Source organism: Lepisma saccharinum, chromosome 16 (genome assembly GCF_977018435.1).
Source record: "Lepisma saccharinum chromosome 16, izLepSacc3.1, whole genome shotgun sequence".
NCBI lineage: Eukaryota > Metazoa > Arthropoda > Insecta > Zygentoma > Lepismatidae > Lepisma > Lepisma saccharinum.
Window position 1 is genome coordinate 6,864,387 of NC_139244.1, and position 23,818 is coordinate 6,888,204.

Genomic DNA, 23,818 nt, shown 5'->3' on the forward strand with positions numbered 1-23,818 from the left:
TAATGCAGGCTGTGTCATATCTTGATAGACATCTTCTGTCTGAATATCAAGAATAAAACTATCTGTGTCCATGTACATCAATTTTACACAATCACCATAAATAGGCTTGAGCACATCATAATAGAGCTTTAACATTTGTAATTTGGCCAATTCCAATATCACAGCCCCTACATAAATAGGCTTATCAAACTTAATCTTTGTTTTTTTCATGTTGAAGAGTGCCATATTTTCATCATAAATTCTTCTATAATTGAAATTAGGCTTTGCAATCATTTTTTTGCTCAGGCTGGGGTCAGTAATTATTTTAACATCAGCATGTTTTCTGACATTTTCTATGGTTTTGCCATACACTGAATTTACCATCAATTTAAACAAGGTCTTATCAAATTGGCTCATTGCAGATGTTCGAAGCTCTGTGTTTGTATCAATATATGGTTTCAACCATCTTGAGTGCCTGAACCTCAAAACTTTTCCAACTTTGGTCACTTGAACACCATGATGCACCAGGAACTGGAGGTTTTTGTAATATATGACATAATCCTGTTTTGGCTCTAGAGTCATCATTAGCTTCTTCTGTTTAGAGCCAGGTGAACACTTAACCTCAGGAATTGGGGGCAGATCAGAAAATTTGTTGTGTAAATCATCAGGAATTGTCAGATCAACCTCTAAGAAGAGGCCATAGTCACTGTCATCAAAATCCTTAAGATCTTCAATATTGAAATCTTCAACCCACTCAAGCCCTGCATATGGCAATTTATCCATCACAGCATAACCATACAGGCGGTTGGCATCTACATACAGTATATAATGTAATGGCAGTGCTGGATCATAATCAGGAATATATTTGTTATTAGCTCTGGCATATCTCCGAGAGCATTGCACCATGCCCCCTCTTATACATTGCTCCATAAACAGATACATATCTTGATCTTGGATCAGGTCCAATTGCATTTTAGTGTTTAAAAACATTGCAGACCATGCTAGGCCTGGTGCACTGTAAAAATACATTGGATCCAGCTTATAATTTTCCATGGAAGATTTTCTAAATGCCTGAAGTATATCAGCTAAGAGAGTGACATCAAGTTTTAAATATGCCTTGTGATAATCACCAAATGTCTGGCATTTTAAATTGTTCCACATCAACTGGGCATGGTGATAATCATCATCAGTGATTCCAGATGCTCTGAGTTTGCTGTAGAACTCTTGTTGTGGTGGCAGAGCACACTCATCAAATTTAGAAAAATCTGTAACATAATCATATGGATATACACCCTTCCGCCTAATTAATTTCAGGTCCTGATTTGGAAACAAAGCACATGTGATTTTGAATTGATCATCAGATAATTGACTGGCCAGTGTAGCCAGGCTAGCAGACAGAATTCTGTAGGAATCAAGAAATCTTAAGTGAATAGGAACACCATTAACTTTAATTATCTTGCTAATAGCAATATATTTCTCATTATTTTCTGCTAAAATATTTAAATTCTGCTTGTCAAACCCCTCGTACCTGATCAAATGATGAAAATCATAATTGGATGCACCATGGCAAAATATAGGGACAAATTTTGGTCTCTGGATCTTAATATTACAGCTATTACACAGGGCCATTTTGAATTTACCATCTGTATGAGAATGGTGTTTCACCTTGATATTTGTATCTGAAAATTCAGAATCACATACCGGGCATTTTTCTGCATTGTTGAAATCTTCAATCTGTTCCTCTGTTAAAGGCAACATGGGTTTTGATTTTAATAAGACATTAGATGCTATGTCATGGCACTCATTTTCTATTCTATGTGCAAATTCTTTCATGGCATCTGCTCCCATGTATAAATATTCTTTACTAACCACACCATCCTGTACAACAACATAATAAAAACTAGAAGGTTCATGTAACTGGTATGATGTAATTGAAGATTCATCAGGATCTGGGCTGCAGAATGCAAGGGGTTTGAGGTTTGATTCAAAATCACAGACTATATATGCTGGGTGTTCCAACAAGGCTTCAAATTTTTTGAATTTGGCATTTTCACTTGGATTAGGTATCACCATATGAACAGGTTTATGGTTGCCACAGTATTTCAGATGCTCAATTAACTTGTTTTTAGCAATTTCTGTGTTACATTCACGAACCCCATTTACCATTTTTTGACCATCAAATACAGTTAAACATCTTCGGCACAACTTAAATATTCTATTAAATTTGTCTAGTTGTTTTCTTACTAAAGCTTCAAGATTATGTATCAAAGTGTAATGGTATGTGCCATCTCCTTCAATTAAGAGCAGATCAATCGGAACAGCAGAATCATCATCAAGTGTACTGATTCTGAGAGGTGCTATCAAGCAATTGCCACGACCAGTGGAACAAATAAAAACATTAATAGATAATTGTTTACCATTGATATCCCTGGCCTTTTTTTCAAATTTATCAATATTCTGAACAGACATTGGATATTCTAAGCCCTCCATAGCATCATCAAAATCACGTTCATGCTGTTTATAATAAGTTATTCTCTGAGGATTCCTTAAAACTGGATACAAAGCAGCTAAAATACACCACAGAAAGCATTTCTCATCATTATTTTCTATGTTAACCACAGCTTTTTTGTTTTTAATATTGGCAGGTAATGGCACATATGTAGATCCTTGTAATGGGCTGAATTCAGAAATATTAATATATAACTTGTGTGGAGATCCGCATAGGCTCCATCCTGACTCTTTTGCTGCAAATTCAGAGTGTTTAATATTCAATTGCTCTATCAAACTGCTTATTATTTTGTCTAAATTTGCATTTGAATATATAGGTACAGTTTCTGTTATGTGGGGCTGTGTAAATTTTGTGCCATTTGGCTTCTTATATTGTGTAAACAATTTGAGGGACAGCTTATAAGAGCCATTTTGTGCATTTAGAATTGCCTGCACATCAGGATTTATACTGTTCAAAAAATTCTTAATGTCACATCTTGGCTCTGATTTAAAACAGTGATCCCTTAATTCGCCATTAAAACTGCTATGGATAGGTGGTGCATAGCGTGGCTGCTTTGCTGCTCTAGCATTAACAGGTGCTTCATGCTTCCTTTTCAGACCAGATGTAGATGGCTGTGAGGGCAATATTGATGACTGTACATAACAAGTACACTTATGCCTATTGTAATATGCTTTGCTTAATATTTTATGGCATCTTGGGCACAATTTAGTAGCCTTTCTGCATTTCTTAGGGTCACAAATATGCCCGTGCCTAGCCCAATTAGAACTAGATATATTTTTATTGCATTGATTGCAATATTTCAAGTTTGGCATTTTTATTGTTTATTTATATAAAATTTCTTGGTCCAAAAAACAGAAGTATAGATAATATGCCAAAACAATTATAACAGCAGTTAGTGGCTGAGCTGGTGCTTTTATACCCAGACAACAGCAATAACTAGGCTCTGGTGATCCCCAATATAAAATAATTTTGCTCTATTATGCTGTTGTATAACACACTTTACCAGGTATCAAACCTCAGCTGTATATCAGCTAGCAGTGAATATTCTCAAAATCTCACGTGTGGGGATATTATTTTGCCACATGTATTTCAATCTCACACACTTTACCAGGTCTCGAACCCGGGAGCCTCTTGATTACAAAGCAGCAATACCAACTCTTTGCCATCAGGGGAGGCCTACACATTTTACCAGGGCTCAAACCCAGAGCTCTTGTTTACAAGGCAGCAATATTAACACTTCTCCATGGGGGGGCCTCAAACCCAGAAGCTTTTGATTACAAAGCATATAAGCCATGGGACTATGTCCACATTCTATTGAGTATCAGAACCCAGGAGTTATGAGCTCTATATCAGCTAAATACAGTCAAAGTTGGACTTTGAACTGTGCAATGAATATTCTGTAAGTCTCACTCGTGTATATATTATCAGAACAAGGCAAAACCTGAATTGGGCTCAGGCATACATGACAACATGCAAAAGGGTAATGTTCTTTTACTAAGAATTTCCCTCTATTACACAGAAATATTAATGGAAGTTTTATGCTCTTTCAGTGAATTACACAGAAATATCATTAATGCCCCCTTTTAGCTGTGTAGATTATATCTCTTGCATGCCAGCATATGAAAGCCTCCAGGCGTGCATAATTTATTACCAGGCAAGCAATTTCTCAGAAATGTATTAGTCTATCAGACAATTTTGACCAGGAAAATTGATGCATTTCTGAACTAAATAATTGCCCCGAGCAATAAAACTGATTAAAGATTAAGAAAAAAATAGAATTTGCAGCCTGCTTTTGTCCAAGATAATTCTGTATTGAATTAGATCTGTAAGTTGTTAAGAGTATGAGGATATGAGTACTTTTGGTTTAGTTTTAGGTGTAGCAAAAACAATATCAAGAGGGGCATATTTTTGACAAGTTTACAGACAACAAACTGAGAGATTCAGCCTTTGCACACTTGGCCAAATCTGTCTGTTGAGGCTTCTTCATTTGTACACTAGGGCTCAAAATTCTTTAGATTTAACTGTGTGCACACATGGCCGATTGATTCATATAGACATCTTGACATTGTTTTAAGTGTAGCCAAATCGGGCTGTTTAATCATATGAGCTCTTCATTTGTACACTGTATGATTCTTCATTTGTACACTAGGGCTCAAAATTCTTTAGATTTAACTGTGTGCACACATGGCTGATTGATTCATATAGACATCTTGACATTGTTTTAAGTGTAGCCAAATCGGGCTGTTTAATCTTATGGCTCTTCATTTGTTGTGCCAATATTATCATCAATACAACTACTAACATGGACTAAAATTTATTTTCAGATTCGTCCTTTCTTTGTGTATACTTTATCATAGGGACGTTACTACATAACCCCTAAATGCAAACTTTGGAACTAACATATTTAATATGTTAAGAAACTACTAGTATGAAGTGATCAAGGATGCAATATTACGAATTCAAAATATTTGACAAGCATGTATTTAATATCTTTGGGTGTTTGACCAGCACATACAAAACTCCCTTCTGTAAGGAAAATTATTAATATGCTAATGCATGCAATAACAATAGAATACCTGTAGTATATGTTCTCAGGTTGAAATAGAACATGGAGACTAGTTAACTTGTTTATTAATCAATGAAATTCTACACAATAGACAAACTCTAGTAACTTGAAACACATACCCCCCTGATATCAATCAAACAATGAAATTTTATTCGACATGAACAGCTGATTCATGACTTGCTAGAATTTCCTTCAACTATTAACCCTTGTTAACAAATTAGGTAACCTTGCCTTCAATATGCATAGTCGAACTTACAAAATGAGTTACGAACGAGTTCCATACTCGTTTATTTAAAACATCAAACTGGTATATTCCTATTAACAACCTTCTCACATTCAGTCATGTGACTTTGACAAAACCTTGAAATTACAAGACATGTATTGCCGTGAGCTAAAACTGCAAAGTATTTTACACTCACTAACCTTTGATATTTCACCTTTTCCTGAACGAGTTTTATACTCGTAAAAATTATGCTTATTTTTTCTTGTCAACAACCTTCCACATTCGGTCATGTGACCTTGACATTACCTTGAAACTACAAGATATTTAATACATGAACCGAAACTGAGATGCATTTTATATCCGCAAACTATTATGCAAAATCACACCTTTCCAGAAGATTTTGAACAAGTATTGGGCTTGGTTAATTAGAAAACTAACCTTTTTCAAGCAATGGCGTCGCCCGCCATAGTCAATCAACCACGAGGATCAATGTGATCAATCCGTTGACTTCTTCATAACACACGGAACACACGCAAGCATGCTTTTGATACTTAACACAAAATAGGCAGATCTACCACATATGTACGTTGACATGAGTTCATGCAAGATTTCATTGAGGAAAACCTGATTTCCTTTGTCCTTTTTCATCGTTGCACTGATGCGTCAATCAATACATATTTGTCCAACCGTTCGCCTTGACACCATGGTTAAAAGTCATATTACCACATCTGTCCGAACGTCGTGTGAACGAAATCATTCGAAGATTTGTTTCTCCAGATACAATGTCCCAAACACCTACTTTTTCCGACATCTTTTGCTACCCCTTCCTCTTTCTCCTCTCATCCCAGACCTTGTACCTTCTTTAGCATGTTTGATCAAAGTTCACCATACAGTTTTCGTGAAAGATTTACCCTGCTACATGCTACATAAATGTATGTAAGAAGTAACTTAAGATGATCTGGACTAAAATAATCCTAATTGCTTTCTTCTGCAAAACTATGGACTTATGCAACACGCTGTATAATTACAATATAGACTTTACGTGTACAAATTGCCGTATCTGGTAAATTCACGATCAAGCCAAAATGTCCCTGTGCATAAGGTGACACCAAGCCTTCTATGTTAATTCTGTGGCAAATGAACGATTCAAGAAAGTTAGGCCTAAATGTGCTGGTAAGAAGCTTAGGTAAGAGTGAAATTCATTATGTTCTATGATTATTAATCAAGCGAGATGAAGCTCCAAAATTTACGATTTAATTCAGTATGATGACTAGTGCCATCTAGCGTCCTTTTTCGGCAATCCACCAACCGAGATATTTCCTAACAGCAATTACACTCCATAATTCGTGAATACTCTAACTTTAGATGCATTCGACCTTTGGACGTGATATATTTATTTAGGTTTACCAGCATATACACATAATACGATTCAAATAAAAGCCATAGGACAATGCTTGTCATAGTGGCACCACCACCTGTGGTCCTTCAATTAGGTAGTCACAGATTCTTGATAGAACACTGCTGGCATAAATCACGCTTGCTGGACAGTGCAAACCTACAATTCAATGCGTACTTTGGCTCAACCAAGTACCTGCATTGGCTGTATGCGAGTTTCTCTGAAGCTGATTTCACAGAGCGACACGCAGGTGTGTGACTTGACAAACATGCCACTTGGTCAAGCTCCTCCTCAGCATCAAGTGGTATATCCTACCATAGAATTCAGCATATGTTCGTGAAATGCACATTAGACAGTCCACACACACAATCCACAAATATGTCACTGAATGGTCCCATGTGTAGGGACATTAAATGTACCTTGAAGACAGTCATGCATACTTTGTATTTCACAGAAACATGAAATGTGAAGCAACATGCTGTAATGTTCATTTTTCAGGTATTTTAATAGTGTGAGGTTCATTTTCCTACCAAGTTTTTGTTACAAAATGAACTGCAAATATGAAATAAACTCTAAAACATGAAATTTAGAGTTTCTTTACAGATGTGACACTTTCCGAAGTCTGAATTATCCTGAGAGTTATGATGGCCACGGTGGCTCAGTCGGTAATGCGTATGACTACCATGCTAAAGGTCCCGGGTTCGATCCCCGGCCGGTTCAAATCCAGGAACTTTTCTAACGTTGGAAGCGTCCCCGCCGTCCACCCAGCATCAAATAACATGGGTACCTGGGGAAAACCCTGGGGGGTAAAGGAAGTCAGGGGTGTGATGCTGATCACATCACCCCCACTCACTACCGGATCAAGAAAGTGTGGAGCGTTACCCCCACACCCCCTATATGCCTTCATGGCATGGTGCTAAGCACAGGGGAGCACTTTACTTTTTTTTTACTTCGTTATGCAAATCACGAAAATTGATTAATTCTGCTGTAAATATTTTAGAAGCGAAAATGGACTCTTTTACACAGGAATGAAGTTAACACTCTCGTAAATACATAAATGTGACCTTAGAAAGGTAATGTTTATTTTGTGTAATGTGTATTGTTTTTAAATCAAATTTAGGACTATATTCACCATTTTAACACCGAAATGCCATTTTATATACTGCTTTTGATCTTGAAATGTGCCCAGTTTTTGTACCAAAATCTTCATCTTTTATTCACCATAAATATGTGACCCTACTTACAATAACCAAGCCTTCATCCAGTCTAAATCTGATTGGTAAGCCTAAGTCTTCAATGACTTACTGTGATCCAGCATTTATTTATGTCACAAGTGCATGTAGACAGATAAAAACAAGAAAAATCTTATGCTAACCTGAGAAGGTGTTGCTGTAATATCGATTTAAAGTTTGCATGATGTCATTTCCCTGCGATGTCCATGGAGCTGTCTTCCTGTAGGTTGTTATCCTGTGCACCAGTTGCGAACCACCGTACTGCAGGGCCAGGGTGTCTCCGTGGTCCTCGTACATCTCCTCCAGCATTCGAACACAGTCAGAATCAAATTCCAGCTTTGGAGAGTCCAGGATGCCTAATGCACACAGCTACGGAGAAAAGAGTAGTGACATTTCAGTATATATGCATCTGTCTAATGATTAACAAACAAACAAAATATATTGTGTTCACTCTGTATTTTGCATAACACTTATGTTTCATGGAAGCAAGTTCTATTTCTTGCCTTTGATCTATTTCCTAACCAGGCACGTAGACAGGAACAGGGCCCAGGGAGCTGAAGCTCCTCCCCCCCCCCTTGTTGAAATCCAACAAATATATAAATTAAATTGCATAGAGTGGTAATTAATTTACTTAATTAGCAAGATTAAACATAATGTATAATAAGTTGTCATATATTGAGAAATTAATCTTCAGGGTTTCTACTCCCCCCACTTTTTTTTACTTTAGATGGCGACTGCTGATAAGGGATGAGCCCCTCCCACAAATTAAAATTCTACTACGGGCTTGGTCCTAACCAGAAAACGTAATAGGTTTTTTCTTCAAAAAAGAAACTGCATATTTAGTAGGAATGGACCGATTATAAATGATTGATTTGCTTTATTTTACTTCACTTTTCTTCCACTTTTCGTTATTCACAAAGATGAGGATGAGCGATGACATGATGAAATTGATGAAGTGGCACTCACAAAGAACACCCGTGCACAGGTGGTGATTTGAACCAGGACCCCAGCTTCATAGCACACTGTGCTAACCATTCTTCCACAGAGGTCAGCAGAAGTTTATCTACTAACTAACTAACTAACTCTCTAGCCTTTTTAAACCTGAAGTTTCGTGGCTGCAGCAACACAGGCCTTCCATCTGTCCCTATCCTGAGCAAGTTCTATATACTCTTTCCCATCCCTACCGATTTCCTTTAGGTCCATCTCAACGTTATCCCTCCATCTTCGTCTTGGCCTTCCTACAGGTCTCTTACCATCAGGTTTTCCAACAAGAATCCTGTAAACCCTTCTTTCCTCTCCCATTCGTGCCACGTGGCCTGCCCACCTAAGTTTTCTTGATTTAATCATTCTAATAATATCTGGACATGAATACAAATTATTTACTTCTAAATTATGTAACCTTCTCCACTCACCTGTTGTCTCCTCATCCCTTTTAGGTCCAAAGATTTTCCTAAGGATCTTATTTTCAAATACTCTCAATTTATGTTCCTTTTTCAATGTAAGGGACCACGTTTCGCATCCATATAAAAGTACAGGCAAAATTACCGTTTTCTATTTTTTAACTTTTAGTTTCTTAGATATTAAACGAGACGACAAAAGTTTATGAAGAGAAAAGTAACATGCATTTCCTGCATTAAGTTTATCTACATAAGCCAAAATTTCATACTGGTCCACCGTGAAGTTCCCCATGCATGAAGCACTGTGCCATGATGGCACATTTACAGGGTGCGGGGCCCCACACATTCTCAATCTCGGACATTTTTTTGAGGTGGTATGATCAGCACCATGCTCTGGCCACCTTTACCACCCCAGGTATCCAATCATTTGAGGCTGGGTGAGCCACAGAGCCATTTTATGTGGGGACAAGGCAGGGAAAATTCCAACCTTACATCACCCACACTAGGAATCGAACCTGGGTCTCCCGCATGGCAGTCAGATGCCCTACTGACAAGACCACCGTAGCTTAGGTGCACTCCTAGTAAAGATAATAAAAAAAAATGACACAATTTTTTAACAAGTTGAAGTTTATTTATGGAAAGATAGGAATATGTGTGTGTGTGAAAAACTGCAAGCAAATTCTTTCCATGATTTCCTCCACCTCACCTGGAATCCTAGAGCACATTTCCCAAGGGCAAACTGAGCAGTGTTGGTTCTATCCAAGCAGTCCACGCAGTTGACCCTGATGACTCCCGTCTGGATGCAGCCCTCTTGCCCCTCCCCCGCAGGCTTCCCCACAGACACTTCCGGGCGATGGCTGAAGTACGGCCTCTGGTTGTGGAAAATTCCTGTCTTGCTCACCACACTGTGGGCAATGTCTCCCAGCCGGGCCATCACGTTCGCTTCTTTCCTGCAAATATAAAGAACACCAAAATCGATATACTGTGTCCTCAGGACAAGGGTGTCATGTGGCAGTTAAATAATCTTTAAAACAACAGAGACAAAGTTCAATTAATTCGTATTCAAGCAGGAAAAAAAGCAATAGATCAAAAAATTGAGTGTAAAATGCAGGAATGAAGTGAGTACTTCATCTTTTACTACTCAATCCAAGGTATAAATGGCTTCATGAGTCTTCAAATGTCCAAAAATTACATTCTGATGACTAAAATATCTCAATAACTTTTAAAGATTTTTCTTGGGCAAAATATAAAAGTTAATAACATAATTACTATACACTTCAGCAAGGGCTAAGCCTACATTACTTCAAACCGACACTCATAGTCTTACTGATTCCCACCGATCTTGAAGCTTGAAAATTCTAACAATTAAAAGTTGAATAATATTATTAGTGGATGAGTATTTATTTCTCTCTAATTATAAGCATCAAATTACCAGAGTTTTGCTTTAAAATATTCAAAAATTATCATTTATTTATCTTGAGTACAAAGAATGTTGTCAGACATCACCAAGTATAACTATAGCCATCCCCGCAATAACATTATCCCAAACCACATATATCAACTTTTCCTTAACTTGCTCCAGCTGCAAGATGGCTGTAAGCCGTCTGATTGGTCGGATGCTTTCACTCTGTAAGACGTGACGTCAACTTCCACCCGCTGAATGCTAAACGTGCAAGATCTTCAAGCCTCCGCACGGGGCTACTATTGATTAAAAAAAATGGAAACCTCAAATGTTGCATAACTTTCAAGATAATTACATTCTGCACAAGTGTCATAAGGCATTTTTGTGGACCCTGTAAATTATCAAGAGAACGGAATGCCAGTATTTGTAAATAAAATCCAACCAAACACTTTCTGATAACATTACCACTGATATCGGCCAATATCGATACATCAGCAAGCTACAATTCCAGTATATTAACTGCATGAAATTTAAAAAATGAAGAACGACAGTTGCACTGGATAACCAATCATCTGGTGGGTTGAGTAGAAGGGTCTCTTTCCCAAATATAAGATGGTAATGAAAATAAAATAATTGCTATTTCAGTTAAACTTCTCCTAATGGTCACCTCTGAATAGCGGACACCTCTAAATTACGGACATTTTTAAATTCCCCGGCAGAAATACATGGGGTTTAATGGCAATATTACTTTTCAATAACGGACATTCATAACGGACGCGGACACTGAAAACTACCTCCTAAAGCAACTAAAACTTCTTAATAACGGACAGCCTGAAAGAAAACTATCGCAATTCTTGAAATTCGACACAACAATGGCCAGTATTACGAACAAGCGTGCATTGTTTCATGTTACACCGAATGTATTTCTTTTTAAAAGTGCAGACAGTAGACAGTATTCTTTGTCGTTATCTTGAGAAGTGTGCGTCACTTCTGCTATGATGTCGCAGAAACGCACGTATGAACTGTAATATGTTTATCTTATTGCATAACATCCTACACATTTTTTTGAATAGCGAACACTTCTTAATAACGGACATTTATTTTTCCCCCAGGCCTGTCTGTTATTGAGACGTTTTGCTGTATTTCTACTATTCAGTTGTCATGTCAACTGTCCGATATCAGATTTAGATAGTATTTGCAGGTAAAAATAGCACTGCTGGTGTCTGTCCTAAACAATGTACATTAACGTACTTACGTTTTGTTCATTCTAGCCATGTCGAAGGAGATGTACTGTATCTGGTGCTCCGGGGGTAGAAACTGGTTGAGGTACTCGACAGCCGTCATGAAGTCCTCACTCAGCATGCTCTCGTGCTTCTTCTTCTCCCTCTTCTTCACCAAGTTTAGGATGATGATAGGCGACCCGTATCTTCTCAGCAACTGGTTGAAGTGCTCACCTGGAAATGAAGAAGCAAACTGTACATTGGTGCTGTTAAATTATGCTAATTGCTACGGCCACATATTTATGGCAAATAAAAGATCACTAGTTTGGTGCAAAGACTGGCACACTGCGGGATCAAAAGCAAGGCATCAAATAGTATTTTGTTGTTAAAATGGTGAATATAATCCTAAATTTCAATTAAAATTTACACTTATTACACGAAATAAAAATTTATTTTCTAACAGCACAAAAAAAAAAAAAGGTTTAAAAGATTGCTAACCATTGTTATAACTGTATCTTTAGTCAAAATGAAAATAAATGTCTGATGAACGAAGCGTGTGTTCTCCTGAAACGTCACAACGAAAAACTGTTTTCTTATGCTTGTAATAACCGTAAACTACAGGAAAATAACATTTATATTGTAATCAGAGTACAGTATTAGGTTCACTTCTGTGTAAAGAAGTCCATTTTTGCTTCTCAAATTTTTACAGCACATTGTCAATTTTTCCATGATTTTGCACAACTCATAGGAAAATTCAGACTTGAGTGTGTCTTGTGTTGGTAAATAAACTCTAAAATGGCTTTAACACAAATAGAATAATCAAAACGGTTAACAAGAAAATTAAAGGAGACAGGAAAAATGGACAAGCACGAGAAAGTTGTCTGTATTCCATTCCAGAAGGAGTTTTCACACAAAATTGCAAAACGTTTTCAAGAATTTAACTTCAAAATTACTTTTAAGTCACCACGAAATTTGGAATGTACATTTAACACATTGGGGCCTCACGACGGGCATAGCCCGCAGTGCACTTAAAGTCAATGTGGACGAACGACGGGCATAGCCCATCCTGTGGTATGCAATCGCTTTGCCGATTGAATGATGTTGATTGCTGATGAAAAACTAAATATGCTGACCAAGGCAGTAATTTATTTTACTAAAAACATAAACTAAACGTAACGTTTCAACCTTCTAGCAAGGAATTCTTCAGACTCTGTATCTATCGAAGACCTTGCTAGAAGGTTGAAACGTTACGTTTAGTTTATGTTTTTAATGACATAACTTACTGCCTTGGTCAGCATATTTAGTTTTTCATAATCATGGAAACAAGGCTTAATGGTATTAAAACACTGCTGAAAAAATATTCAAAAATGTCTGAAAATGAAAACAAAATTTAAAAAATTTTTGTTCATTGACACGAGGAAGTTTTGTAGATTTGAGAAATATGTGGTAAATAAAAACAAATTTAAAATATTTTTTCTATGATTTTTTGAAAAACAACCAAAAACTGCAGACCAGAGGTAAAAATGCTGTATTATGAAGCCAGACCCGAATGTGTTAATGAATATACAATGAGAAAGCCAATGCCAGATGGGGGCTCTACAGAAATATATTATTTAATTTGTTCATGTTCAAAAGATTATGTAGGCCAAACATCAAGAAAAATGGGAATAAGATGGCACAAACATGATTTAGACATCACAGATTTGGACCAAAGAACAGGTTTGTCAGCTCACATCATCGAGGAGAAGCATATGATTAAAAAGAGAACAGTTTTAGAAAGAGTAACAGCAGACATAGATTTAAATGTGTGGGAGGCTTCGATCATTGCAGAACACTGGAAGAAATTAACAAACGAAAATGGCAATATAGACTTAATATAGTTATCTTTTTCACAAAAGGGGTAAGCCACCACCCTTGAAACTTAATCCTACAGAAGAGATCAAGAATCTTTGTAGAGAAGAGGATTACCTGATGATATTTGTGATCCATAATTAAAATTTGATGACATCTTCATTTAAAATAGACAGCCAGGGTTGTGATGCTGACCACATCACCCCCACCTTCAGCCATGATCAAGAAAGTGTGAGGCCCTAACTCCACACCCTCCTATACGACTTCATAGCAAGGTGCAAAGCACAGGGGAGCACTTTACTTTACTTCGTTAAAAATAGTGATAAAAACAAATTGCTTGTTTCACAGTTAAGTTGTTTTGTTTCAACAACGTAACACTATTGACAAATTCCATTGTATAACTGTATTTTTGTTAAATTTAGTGTGATCTCAATTTGAAAGTCGAATAAAAGCTACACAAAGTACTCACCAGCTGTTTCAACATAAGGATCGCTGAGATCAAAGCTAATGGCAGGTTTTGCGACAATTTTGCCACTGATGTCTTGGCTCCAGTGGGATGGAATGGACCCCCTGAGCTGGACAAAGGAAGTGAAGTGGCCTTTTATCAATGAGGACACTCCCGAGTCATGCACCACCTGTTCCGTCTCTACTTCATTAGCCACGTCTCCCTAGATTGTACAAAAAGAAACTGCAGTAGTTTGTTTTGAGCCATGTTTTTCTCTATGCATAATATTATTTTTTAAAAAAGAGAATCAATTTAAAAATAATAACAATACTTTAAATGGGCCAATCCATGAGTTCCGGATGTGACAATCACACATTTCAAATCTAAATATTTTGTTAACAAAGACATTGAGCTCATCCATACCATAATTACAGTATTCAGAATGATGACATTGTTATTGTCCTGGAGAGTGAGCTCTGTGAACAACATTGTTTGGGGGCAAATCAAGAATAACGGGAGTTCCGGATGTGACTCAAACGGCGGTAAAAGCTTCACCTACCACCAGACAACTTGAAAAAACTCTGAATTCTTACAAATTTTTTATCCATCATATTTTTTGGGGAGAAATGTAGATTGTAGCCTTTTATCTCAAGTCTTTTATTCCAGTGAAAACATTTTTATTTTTACTGTTATTAAATTTTTGAAAAAGTTACGGGTGTGACCTATGTGAATACCTCATTAATTAACTCCATTTAATACCATATTACTCACCTAATATCAAAGGAGAAAAGAACCTCCTCAACTCATAAATTTTAATAATAACCAAATTTATTTGTGAAAATTACAAATTTATTAAGGAATGTGGTCAAGCCAATGTAAGTCTTAATGTAAAAAGACAACTTTCACCACCCTTTCCTTTTCTCTTTGTTAATCTGTATTCTTAAAGCCATTCAAGGACATGTCACTATCAAATTAGTAACTATTTAGTGTCCCGCACTAAGCTAAAGCTTAAGTTTAATGCTGTTTAAATAGTATTTTGACTAATTTTACTTTTTGAAGTGTCATGGATTGGCAAAAATACCTCTTGGGGTGAGCAGTTATAAAAGCCTAATGCAGCACAGCATAATTCAATACACCCCCACTCTCTGATAAACAGTGGTGAAAATTTAATTGTGGTCAATGTGTTTTGTTACATGCAAAGTAAAACAAATGCTATTTTATTTTTAAATAATTCAGCATGAAGCATTACCCTCTTGGAAAAAATGTTCATTGGCTCCATTAGAAAAAAAAAATCTTGATATGCACATGACCTTTGTTGTCTCGGTTTACAGTAAAATTAGATTTGTTTTTGTTCTATATTGCAGTACGTTAGAAGAAATATTTCTTGTAAAATAATTACTATCAATCATCACGGACAGGAATTATGTACAAAATTAGTTATTCTTCTACTCTCTTAATAATAATAATAATTTAATTTTCTAATGCCATGCACAGTACACAGAAAGGTCAAAACACACCACACCATCTGTATAAGGTTCTAACATACCAGCCATTTTAATACACAGTTACACAAAGAAAAGAAGAAATCAGAAATCTCTCTCTCTCTCCCTCTCTCTCTGTGGGGGGTAGAAAGGAGAAGGGAGAGAGAGGGAGGGAGAGAGAGAGAGATAGAGAATTTTACGCAACATATTATTGAACTAGGTATGCTAAAAGAAATGTGTGTGTTATGCATTTTGTTATTTTTACATTGCTTTTCTGCAACTTTTAGCGAACGATGATGAGGAGGATGAGGTCCTCTTTTCAAAAATGAAACATAAGAGGTTGCCTATTCCTCACAGATAAAGGGAAGGTTGAAAGAGCATTCGCATGGTACTCATGTTTCCAAACATTGCAGTAAATAGCTCAATCAAATAGGCAGAAATTCTAAGAAAAAAAGCAGTCACAAGGAGACCAACACAACGTCAGTCCTCAACCGTCTCCAGTCATGAGTAGCCTGTAGGCCATGTGATGTTCCTTTCTGAGTCTAAAGGTTTATTAAGGGCTTATCACTATCAACACGCACTATGAAATACAATGTCCCTATTATCATCCAAGACACTAGCACAGTCTCAATACGAAGATCCTGTCCATAAAACACTGCATCTTAGCGTATATCTCATTCCCTCTTGTTACCACTAATCACTACCTGTTGCACTTGCATGCTGTCCCAATAGATTTGTCTAATTGTTAGATTGTGGATATTCCTAGAAACTTCTAAAAACTGGAAATAGATTCAGCTTCCGGCGCAGATGCCTTGGAATCCTAGACAACTTCGTCAATGTCTTCTCACCAACATGAATCAGGTTCAGATTGAGATCAACATTTTTATCTATTTTTTGTCAAATAGGAAATATTGTTACCAAATTAATGTATAAAATATGAAGATAAAATGTCCTTCTTGAAATTAATTTGAAAAACTGTAAATGGCTGTATCTCACTGCCAAATTGTTCGATTTTGCTGAAACTTGCAGCACTTAAGAACAGAAGCTTTGTTCCTTCCATTGTGTACAATGAATATTCTTGAATGTAAATTCAATAACTGTGCATTCATTAACACGAAAATAGTAAACAAATAAAATGTAATAGCCAGAAAATAAACAAGGTGTAACAACCACTATAAGTCAGTCCTAAAAACGAGGAACGAATGGATGAGGAAAAAACAATACTTTACCAAGGATTCAAACAGACAACAAACTTGAATTACCTCAAAATTGGCTCCTCTCTTCAAAAACCTCGTACCAGCATACTTGTTTGACCTCCTGGCGATGACAGTCAAGTACACAGACCTTCCAAATATGCTGATGTTCGATTGCCCGATGAACCCATGCGTGATGTACAAGACCCAGTCCGGATGGAGGTCGGCTTCCACGGGGCTCAGTAGATATTTATTCCATACAAACTTCTCATTTGGTTTTGTTCTGATCCCATACTGTCTGGTCTCTTTCGCCTGTGAAGGTTTCCCCCTGCAGTTACTTCTGGAAAAAAAAGGGGTCAAGGGGTAGCAATATTAGCTAAGAGCTAACCATGCACAGACAAGCCTGAGAGATAATTGCTTCTGTTGATGAAAACAATAATTCAAAGGAAAGAGGACGGCCCCCATGGCAGAATGGTTAGCACATCACGCAACGATGCCAGGGGTCACTTGTATCGAATCCCAGCCTGGGCTTGGGTGTTTGTCAGTGTCCATTCATCATATCATCACTCATCCTCATCTTCGCAAATTAGCCGAAAGGGACACAAAAAAGCTAAGTAAAATAAACAAAATCAAACAAAGGGAAATGGAATTCAAAATTAGTGAAGTATCAGGTGAAGCCAGGGTACAGTAATGGGGGACCTTGACACCCTTTGAGAATTGTGTCAAATTCTTTTTAAAAAAGATAAATTTCATAGTCTTGTATAGTATAAAATGCTATGTGGCATTTTTACAGACTCTAATTACAGTGGAAATTATGCAAAATTTGAGGTTTTAATTTATTTTAGGGATGGGTCGATATGAAATTTTAGCCGATACCGATAAAGTACCAATATAAAATTTACCGATACTGATAACCGATATTCTACCGGTCCGGTATAAAATTAGAAATGGTCCTTGAAGAACGTGAAAAGTTCATTTACCTCCTTAATAAATGTGTGTTTCAAGGTGACTGCAGTGAAAAAGAAACTGCATACTTAGACATTTACTTTTTAGAAAGTAGGACATCGAGATTATCCATAAAAATTACAACAAAATGGCAGAATTTTGCACTAAATTAGCAGATATTTATCGATATATCGGATCGGTAAAATAATCGGTAATTTTACCGATAAACCAATACACCCATATGCCTATATCAGCTGATACTGATTACAGAGTACCGATTAATGGGACCCATCTATGGACGTCCGCAGGATTTTTTCCAGGGAGGGGCAAGGAAGGTATTTCTTTCCATGGGGGGGGGCAAACGAAGGCAAATTTTCCCCAAAAATAGTGTTGTTCCCTAAAAAACGTGACTTAAATGAAATTATATGTGTGAAATACATATTTTTTGGTTGACTTTCATTTTCCAGGGGGGGGGGAATCCCTAATTTATTTTGAACCAGCATTGTGGGAAAATATTAATTTTGTCTCTCCATAACAGTTAAATTCTCAAATATTTCAAAATAAGTTGATGCATGCAATTGGAATGCAATACTTAAACAATAATATCAATCCATATTTTGAACAACTTTCAACTGTTAAAATTTTCAAGTATCGGTATTAGTATCAGTGGGAATCGGTAAGAGTATCAATATCGATTCAGTCCAAAAGAAAAGTATTCTTACCTGTGTTCACTTCCTTGTTCTTCCACACTGTGAGATGATTCGGGAGGGTTTGAAGAGAAGAAATCATCTGCTGCCTCTGTTTCACATGATTGTTCATCCCCTGAAAACAGTTTGGATAGAGTAGTAACAATATGAGTTTCTAATTCTTATTTTTAGTCTGGTTTCAACTCTAAATATAGGCAGGCTCTGAATCTAGTACATAATGAAAGACAGTAATTATTTGTCACAAACTCCTTGCTAGAATTCTCCGAGTTTTGAAGGATTTACTTAATTCATTCACCAGTGAATCCTAGGCACCCACCTTCTAGCTAAAATAAACCGTAACCCAAGCAAAAGCTACGTAAAGCCCTACAAAACAAAGCAAAGCAAAAACATACAAAAACAAATCGTGGCACCTTGCAATCAAGAGGCCTTGGGTTTGATCCCCGATGGAGGAACATATAAGTTTCGATCGCATTTAAAACTGTATGTCTAGTCTCGATTAGCCTATCTGTGCATAAAGTGGGGAAAAGCAAACAAAGAAACCTATAAAAACAGAGTAAAATCCTAGTAAAAAACAAAGTAAAACTTCAACAGACACCAAGTATATTTTTTATTAAAAGAAAAGAAGTGCAACAAGTGTGGACCCCAGTAAAACATTATCCAAACAAAGTGAAGTAATACATTTCTACTTATGGCACACTTACTTGCGCTCTCTTCGCAATCACCTTCTGCAGCAACACTTATGCAGGATGAGAGGAAATGAGGGTGTGTCAGATTACTCTGCAAGGTACGAGTCAAGTCGTAGCTATAGCTGTAAAACAAACAAAGAATTAGTCACTTGTTCAACATAATATTAAAACAATTTTCATTTTGTATTAAATCAGTGCATTATCAGTCAATTTTTAATTGCTATTTTATCTATAGTAGTAAAACTTTTCTTTGGTATGCATATAATTTATTATTACTTCTAGTGTTGTGGTTATTGCAACCATTCATACTGTTCATTCCATATTGCAACACTTTTGTAAATAATTCAAGATACTAACAAAGTTTATTTGGAAGAATTGTATATTACTTTCAGATTTAGCACAGTAAAACATTACAAAATGCAAAATCATTACTAAAACAATTGACTAACAAGTCAACATAAATTTGTTTGCTACAGTACTATTTTCTTCTTTCATTTCAAAGTCTAATATAGACTGCTTGCATATCTCTTCTACAATAAAACAACACAAAATAATATGTTATTTAACATGTAATATAAATATTGTGCATAAATGAAATATTATATACCAAAAATTTCATTTCTGATTTGATTGATTATACTTTGCTATTCTGCCACTTTCGGCTAATAATGACGATGCAGATGAGTGATGATACAATGAAATATATATATGATATGATCGAGAGCACTAACCACAGAGCTACGCGACAGCTCTTTCAATACCCTTCCCAGCCGACTTCCGTAGTGGAGTGGTTGGCACAGCACACTCCGGCAAGGGTCCTGAGTTCAAATCCTGGCTTGGGCACGAGTGTTCTTCATGAGTGACGCTGAACAACAAAAATCAAATACCGTTCCCAATTTATAATCATTGTTTCAAATATAGAGAACAGTGTTGCTTACCTGAAATAGAAATTACTGGAGAGATCTATTCTTTGGAACATCCTGAGGTATCTGGGTTCGTCGGGATGATTGATCCTCACCCCATCATTCGGAATGTAGATCATCCTCGTGTCCTCTATTTTATAGATTGTGTGATGGCCAACCAATGCTATACGTCTCCTCTTGGTCAGAAGAATTATGTAATATCCTTCTAGAAATCTCACAAATCCTACGGACATGAAAATAATGCAATCTGCTTAAAATCTGTTTAATACTGGTAAATGCTACTCTATCGCAATGATTATAAATCTAGTTTTCTTAGATTTAAGCCATGTGTCTATATGTAATTATGTCTTTCTAAAAACCTGTTGGTCCATAAAGATAGATCTCTGTAGATTTGAATATCTGAGGGAAAATTATAAGTGAAAATTACAATGACAAGTAAAAGTGGCACAAAATTTCAACTTTCTGATGCTAAAAAATGAGACTGTGATACAAACAAATTTTCAACTGCCTAGTAACATACTGAACTTTCCAATTTGCGCAAATAATAGTGGAAATATAAGACAGAGGATAGGATATAAAGATATTTTAATGATCAAGTAGCCAATAGTGATATCACAACTACAGAATGTGATGCAATAAAGTGGGGTTATGGTAATTTAGAGAGAGATACTTTGAAATATTAAGTTTTTGAACTGGTTTAAATTTGTCACTTTAATAAATTTTTGCTACAATAGCACTGATAACCAGTGTATAAAATATTGTACAATTGTTAACCTTGATTAAAGCTTTGTGAGTCAAGCTGAATAACTTATTTAAGGCTGCTGTGCTTGCATCTGCATTGAACTACGAGGGCAAATCGAAAAGACCTTGCCCTATTTTTTTCAGCTGAAATATTAATGTGAGTGAGAAACCGAGATTTGCATTCAATGCAATAGGTTTTTCTTGGAATGGCCCAGCGTTAACTCTCGGCTGCTCCGCGGCACAGCACTGCTGCCAGTTTGCAAAGATGGGCGTACTACTTAACACGTCCACGTCATATGAGCAGCAAAATGTTATTAGTTTTCTATGGAGCAAGGGACGAATGACCATCAAGATCCATAGGGAAATGCAGCCGATGTATAGGGACAAGTATTTCACTTTGAGAAGTGTGCAGTTGTGGTGTTGTGTGTATGAAAATGAGAGGTCGGGGCATCCTTGCTCACAACGGAAAACATTGTCACGTGGCAAATAGGATCATCGACAGATTTCAGCCATTCGAATGGGAGATTCTTGAGCATGCACTATATAGTCCAGAACTCGCCCCTAGAGATTTCCATGTGATCGGTCCACTGAAGAAGTTCCTGGCAGGACATACGTTCATTTGCGACAAGGAAGCGAAGACCGATGTCCGGCGGTGGTTGCACGATCAACCGGCCGAATTCTACAACAGCGGCATCTCGAAACTAGTGGTGTGATGGGGTAAATGCCTGAACCACAGTGGTGACTATGTAGAAAAATAGTGCAAGGTACATAGAACAATTCCTATATTTTAATTTCCCTGCATGTTTATTATTTCGGCTGAAAAAAAAAAGACTTTTCAATTTGCCCTTGTAAATAGGGACAATAGGGAAATTACAACAATTAGTCAGTATGACCTCCTAGTTGAAGATATGTGTGCAGGTGAGCTACAACTGCAAATACCATAATAGACTACTTAAATAATTGACTTACGAAATACTTTGCTAAGTACCAGAGACAAGTGTGTGTGTGTGTGTGTGTGCTGGGGGGGAGGGAGGGGTTATGTTAGACAAATCTTGTACTTTTCAGGCATGGTAGCGACTGCATCTATCTCAAAATCCTAATTAGCCTTAATTAATATCCTGATAATGTTTCCCTCCACATGAACATGGTGAAATGAAGAGGCAAACAAAATATTATGCGGCTATGGAGCCTTTTCCTCTTTCTTGTAATGTAAAGACTTGTGTTCATTAGTGATGAGATGGATCAATTATCTACTGGTACTGGATGACATACTCATTTTACTTATTCAGTATTTCTATAGCGCACAAAATTTTCTTCTTTAAAAAGAAATAAAAGGTGTTGTTCATGTACCCTAGTTTTCAGAGTCCATTTCTAAAAAATATATTTCTTTGTCTACGGTAATTATGTAAATTAAGAAGGTGAATTGTAATCATAAGATTTTTGTTTGGTACAGATGAAATATGTTAAAGAAGATATTACATGTGGCAGAAATACACAGGGTTATTCTAAATTAGTTATCTGAAAGTAATATTTACTAACTCTGAAACAATTTATATAAATATACTGCAAACCTAACATCATATCATCAAGTTTGAAATCTATGCTATTAACCATCACCCCACTCCATTACATGACCTTGAATGCAATGCAACATGGAGAATTATGGACGTTCCGCACCCCACAGCATTTTATCTGGTTCCATGAAACACAATGAAAAATTATGGAGTAAACACAACTCAAAGATTGCCTTAGGTCCACTTTGTGCACACATAGGCTAATTGACACCAAACCTACAGTTTGAAGTGGAATCTGTGGAACGTGTCCCTCCACCAGGGATCAAACCAGGGAACAAACAGCATTACCACAGTGCCATGGGGGGGGGGGGGGGTCAGCAAAGATGGTTCAGAGCCAAGAATATCAGAAAGCTTCTCCTGAACCAAAGGCCATCAGTGCTTGATATGAACATTGACAGGTTGTGCGACTAATAAAGGCTGAAGACATTGCAGTGTAGTAGATACTATTGTGGAAATTATTATCAATATCAACTGTAAAACAAAAAAAAATAAAGTGTTCCCCAGTGCTTAGCACCATGCCATGAAGGTGTATAGGGGGTGTGGATTTAGGGCCTCACATTTTCTTGATCACTGCCGAAGATGGGGGTGATGTGATCAGCACCAAGCCCCTGACCACTTATATCCGGCACAGTTTCCTCCGGGTACCCACTTTATATGACGCTGGGAGGGTGCCAGAACAGCTTGAACAGATGGAAAAAATCCCGGTTCTTCCCCTCCGGGGATCAAACCCGGGTCTCTCGCATGGTACTCAGATGCCCTAACGACTGAGCTACCGTGGCTCTGCAAAAAAAGAAACTTGATAATGATTGGTAATTTGGTTCAGAAAATAAATTATGCAACTTCTTTAACTAAATGTTTCTTTTAGGTAACACATTTAGAATAACCCAGCATATTGGTACCAGCGATACAAAGCAAACCTTAAATTCTCAGCTTCACATATTGTTGTACAGTTTATAAGAAAACATATTATACAGAGTAGGTTGACATGTGGTTATATTTCTTCTACACATGTGTAAAGGAACTGTGGGCGTTTACATAGGAAGTTCACAAGTGCTCAATGCCACCAGGGCCAAACTGCATGTGTTGCTGCCCCTAGGCCCATGTCATAATGCCTCCTCCTCATGGAGTATAATCTATGAATGCTTGTGTGGGTGTGGTTTCTAAAGAATTAGTGCAGTTAATGTACCTAATTTATAACACCAGGTTAACCATGAATGGGAGATAGAATGACTTATAGGTAGACCCCGGATTTTGTAAGTAATATCAAACTACAAAATATGTAGCTAAATATGTTGCATCAAAGAATGTGTAATAATAACAATCGAGTATCGAAGCAATTTCAAGAATT

General features: G+C 36.9%; 1 protein-coding gene across 3 annotated transcripts in view; it reads right to left on the bottom strand.

Annotated features, from left to right (window-relative positions):
* FIG4 (polyphosphoinositide phosphatase FIG4) overlaps window positions 1-23,818 on the bottom strand; it is a 66,161-nt gene that overhangs the window by 29,218 nt on the left and 13,125 nt on the right. For all 3 annotated transcript variants that reach the window (XM_083137634.1, XM_083137633.1, XM_083137635.1), the window contains 8 exons: window positions 20,171-20,378; window positions 19,248-19,354; window positions 18,562-18,661; window positions 16,964-17,234; window positions 14,245-14,443; window positions 11,960-12,158; window positions 10,009-10,252; window positions 8,049-8,274 (listed from right to left, as the gene is read on the bottom strand). In XM_083137634.1, coding sequence (XP_082993760.1) covers window positions 8,049-8,274; window positions 10,009-10,252; window positions 11,960-12,158; window positions 14,245-14,443; window positions 16,964-17,234; window positions 18,562-18,661; window positions 19,248-19,354; window positions 20,171-20,378 — 1,554 coding nt within the window. The remainder of the gene's footprint in view (window positions 1-8,048; window positions 8,275-10,008; window positions 10,253-11,959; window positions 12,159-14,244; window positions 14,444-16,963; window positions 17,235-18,561; window positions 18,662-19,247; window positions 19,355-20,170; window positions 20,379-23,818) is intronic.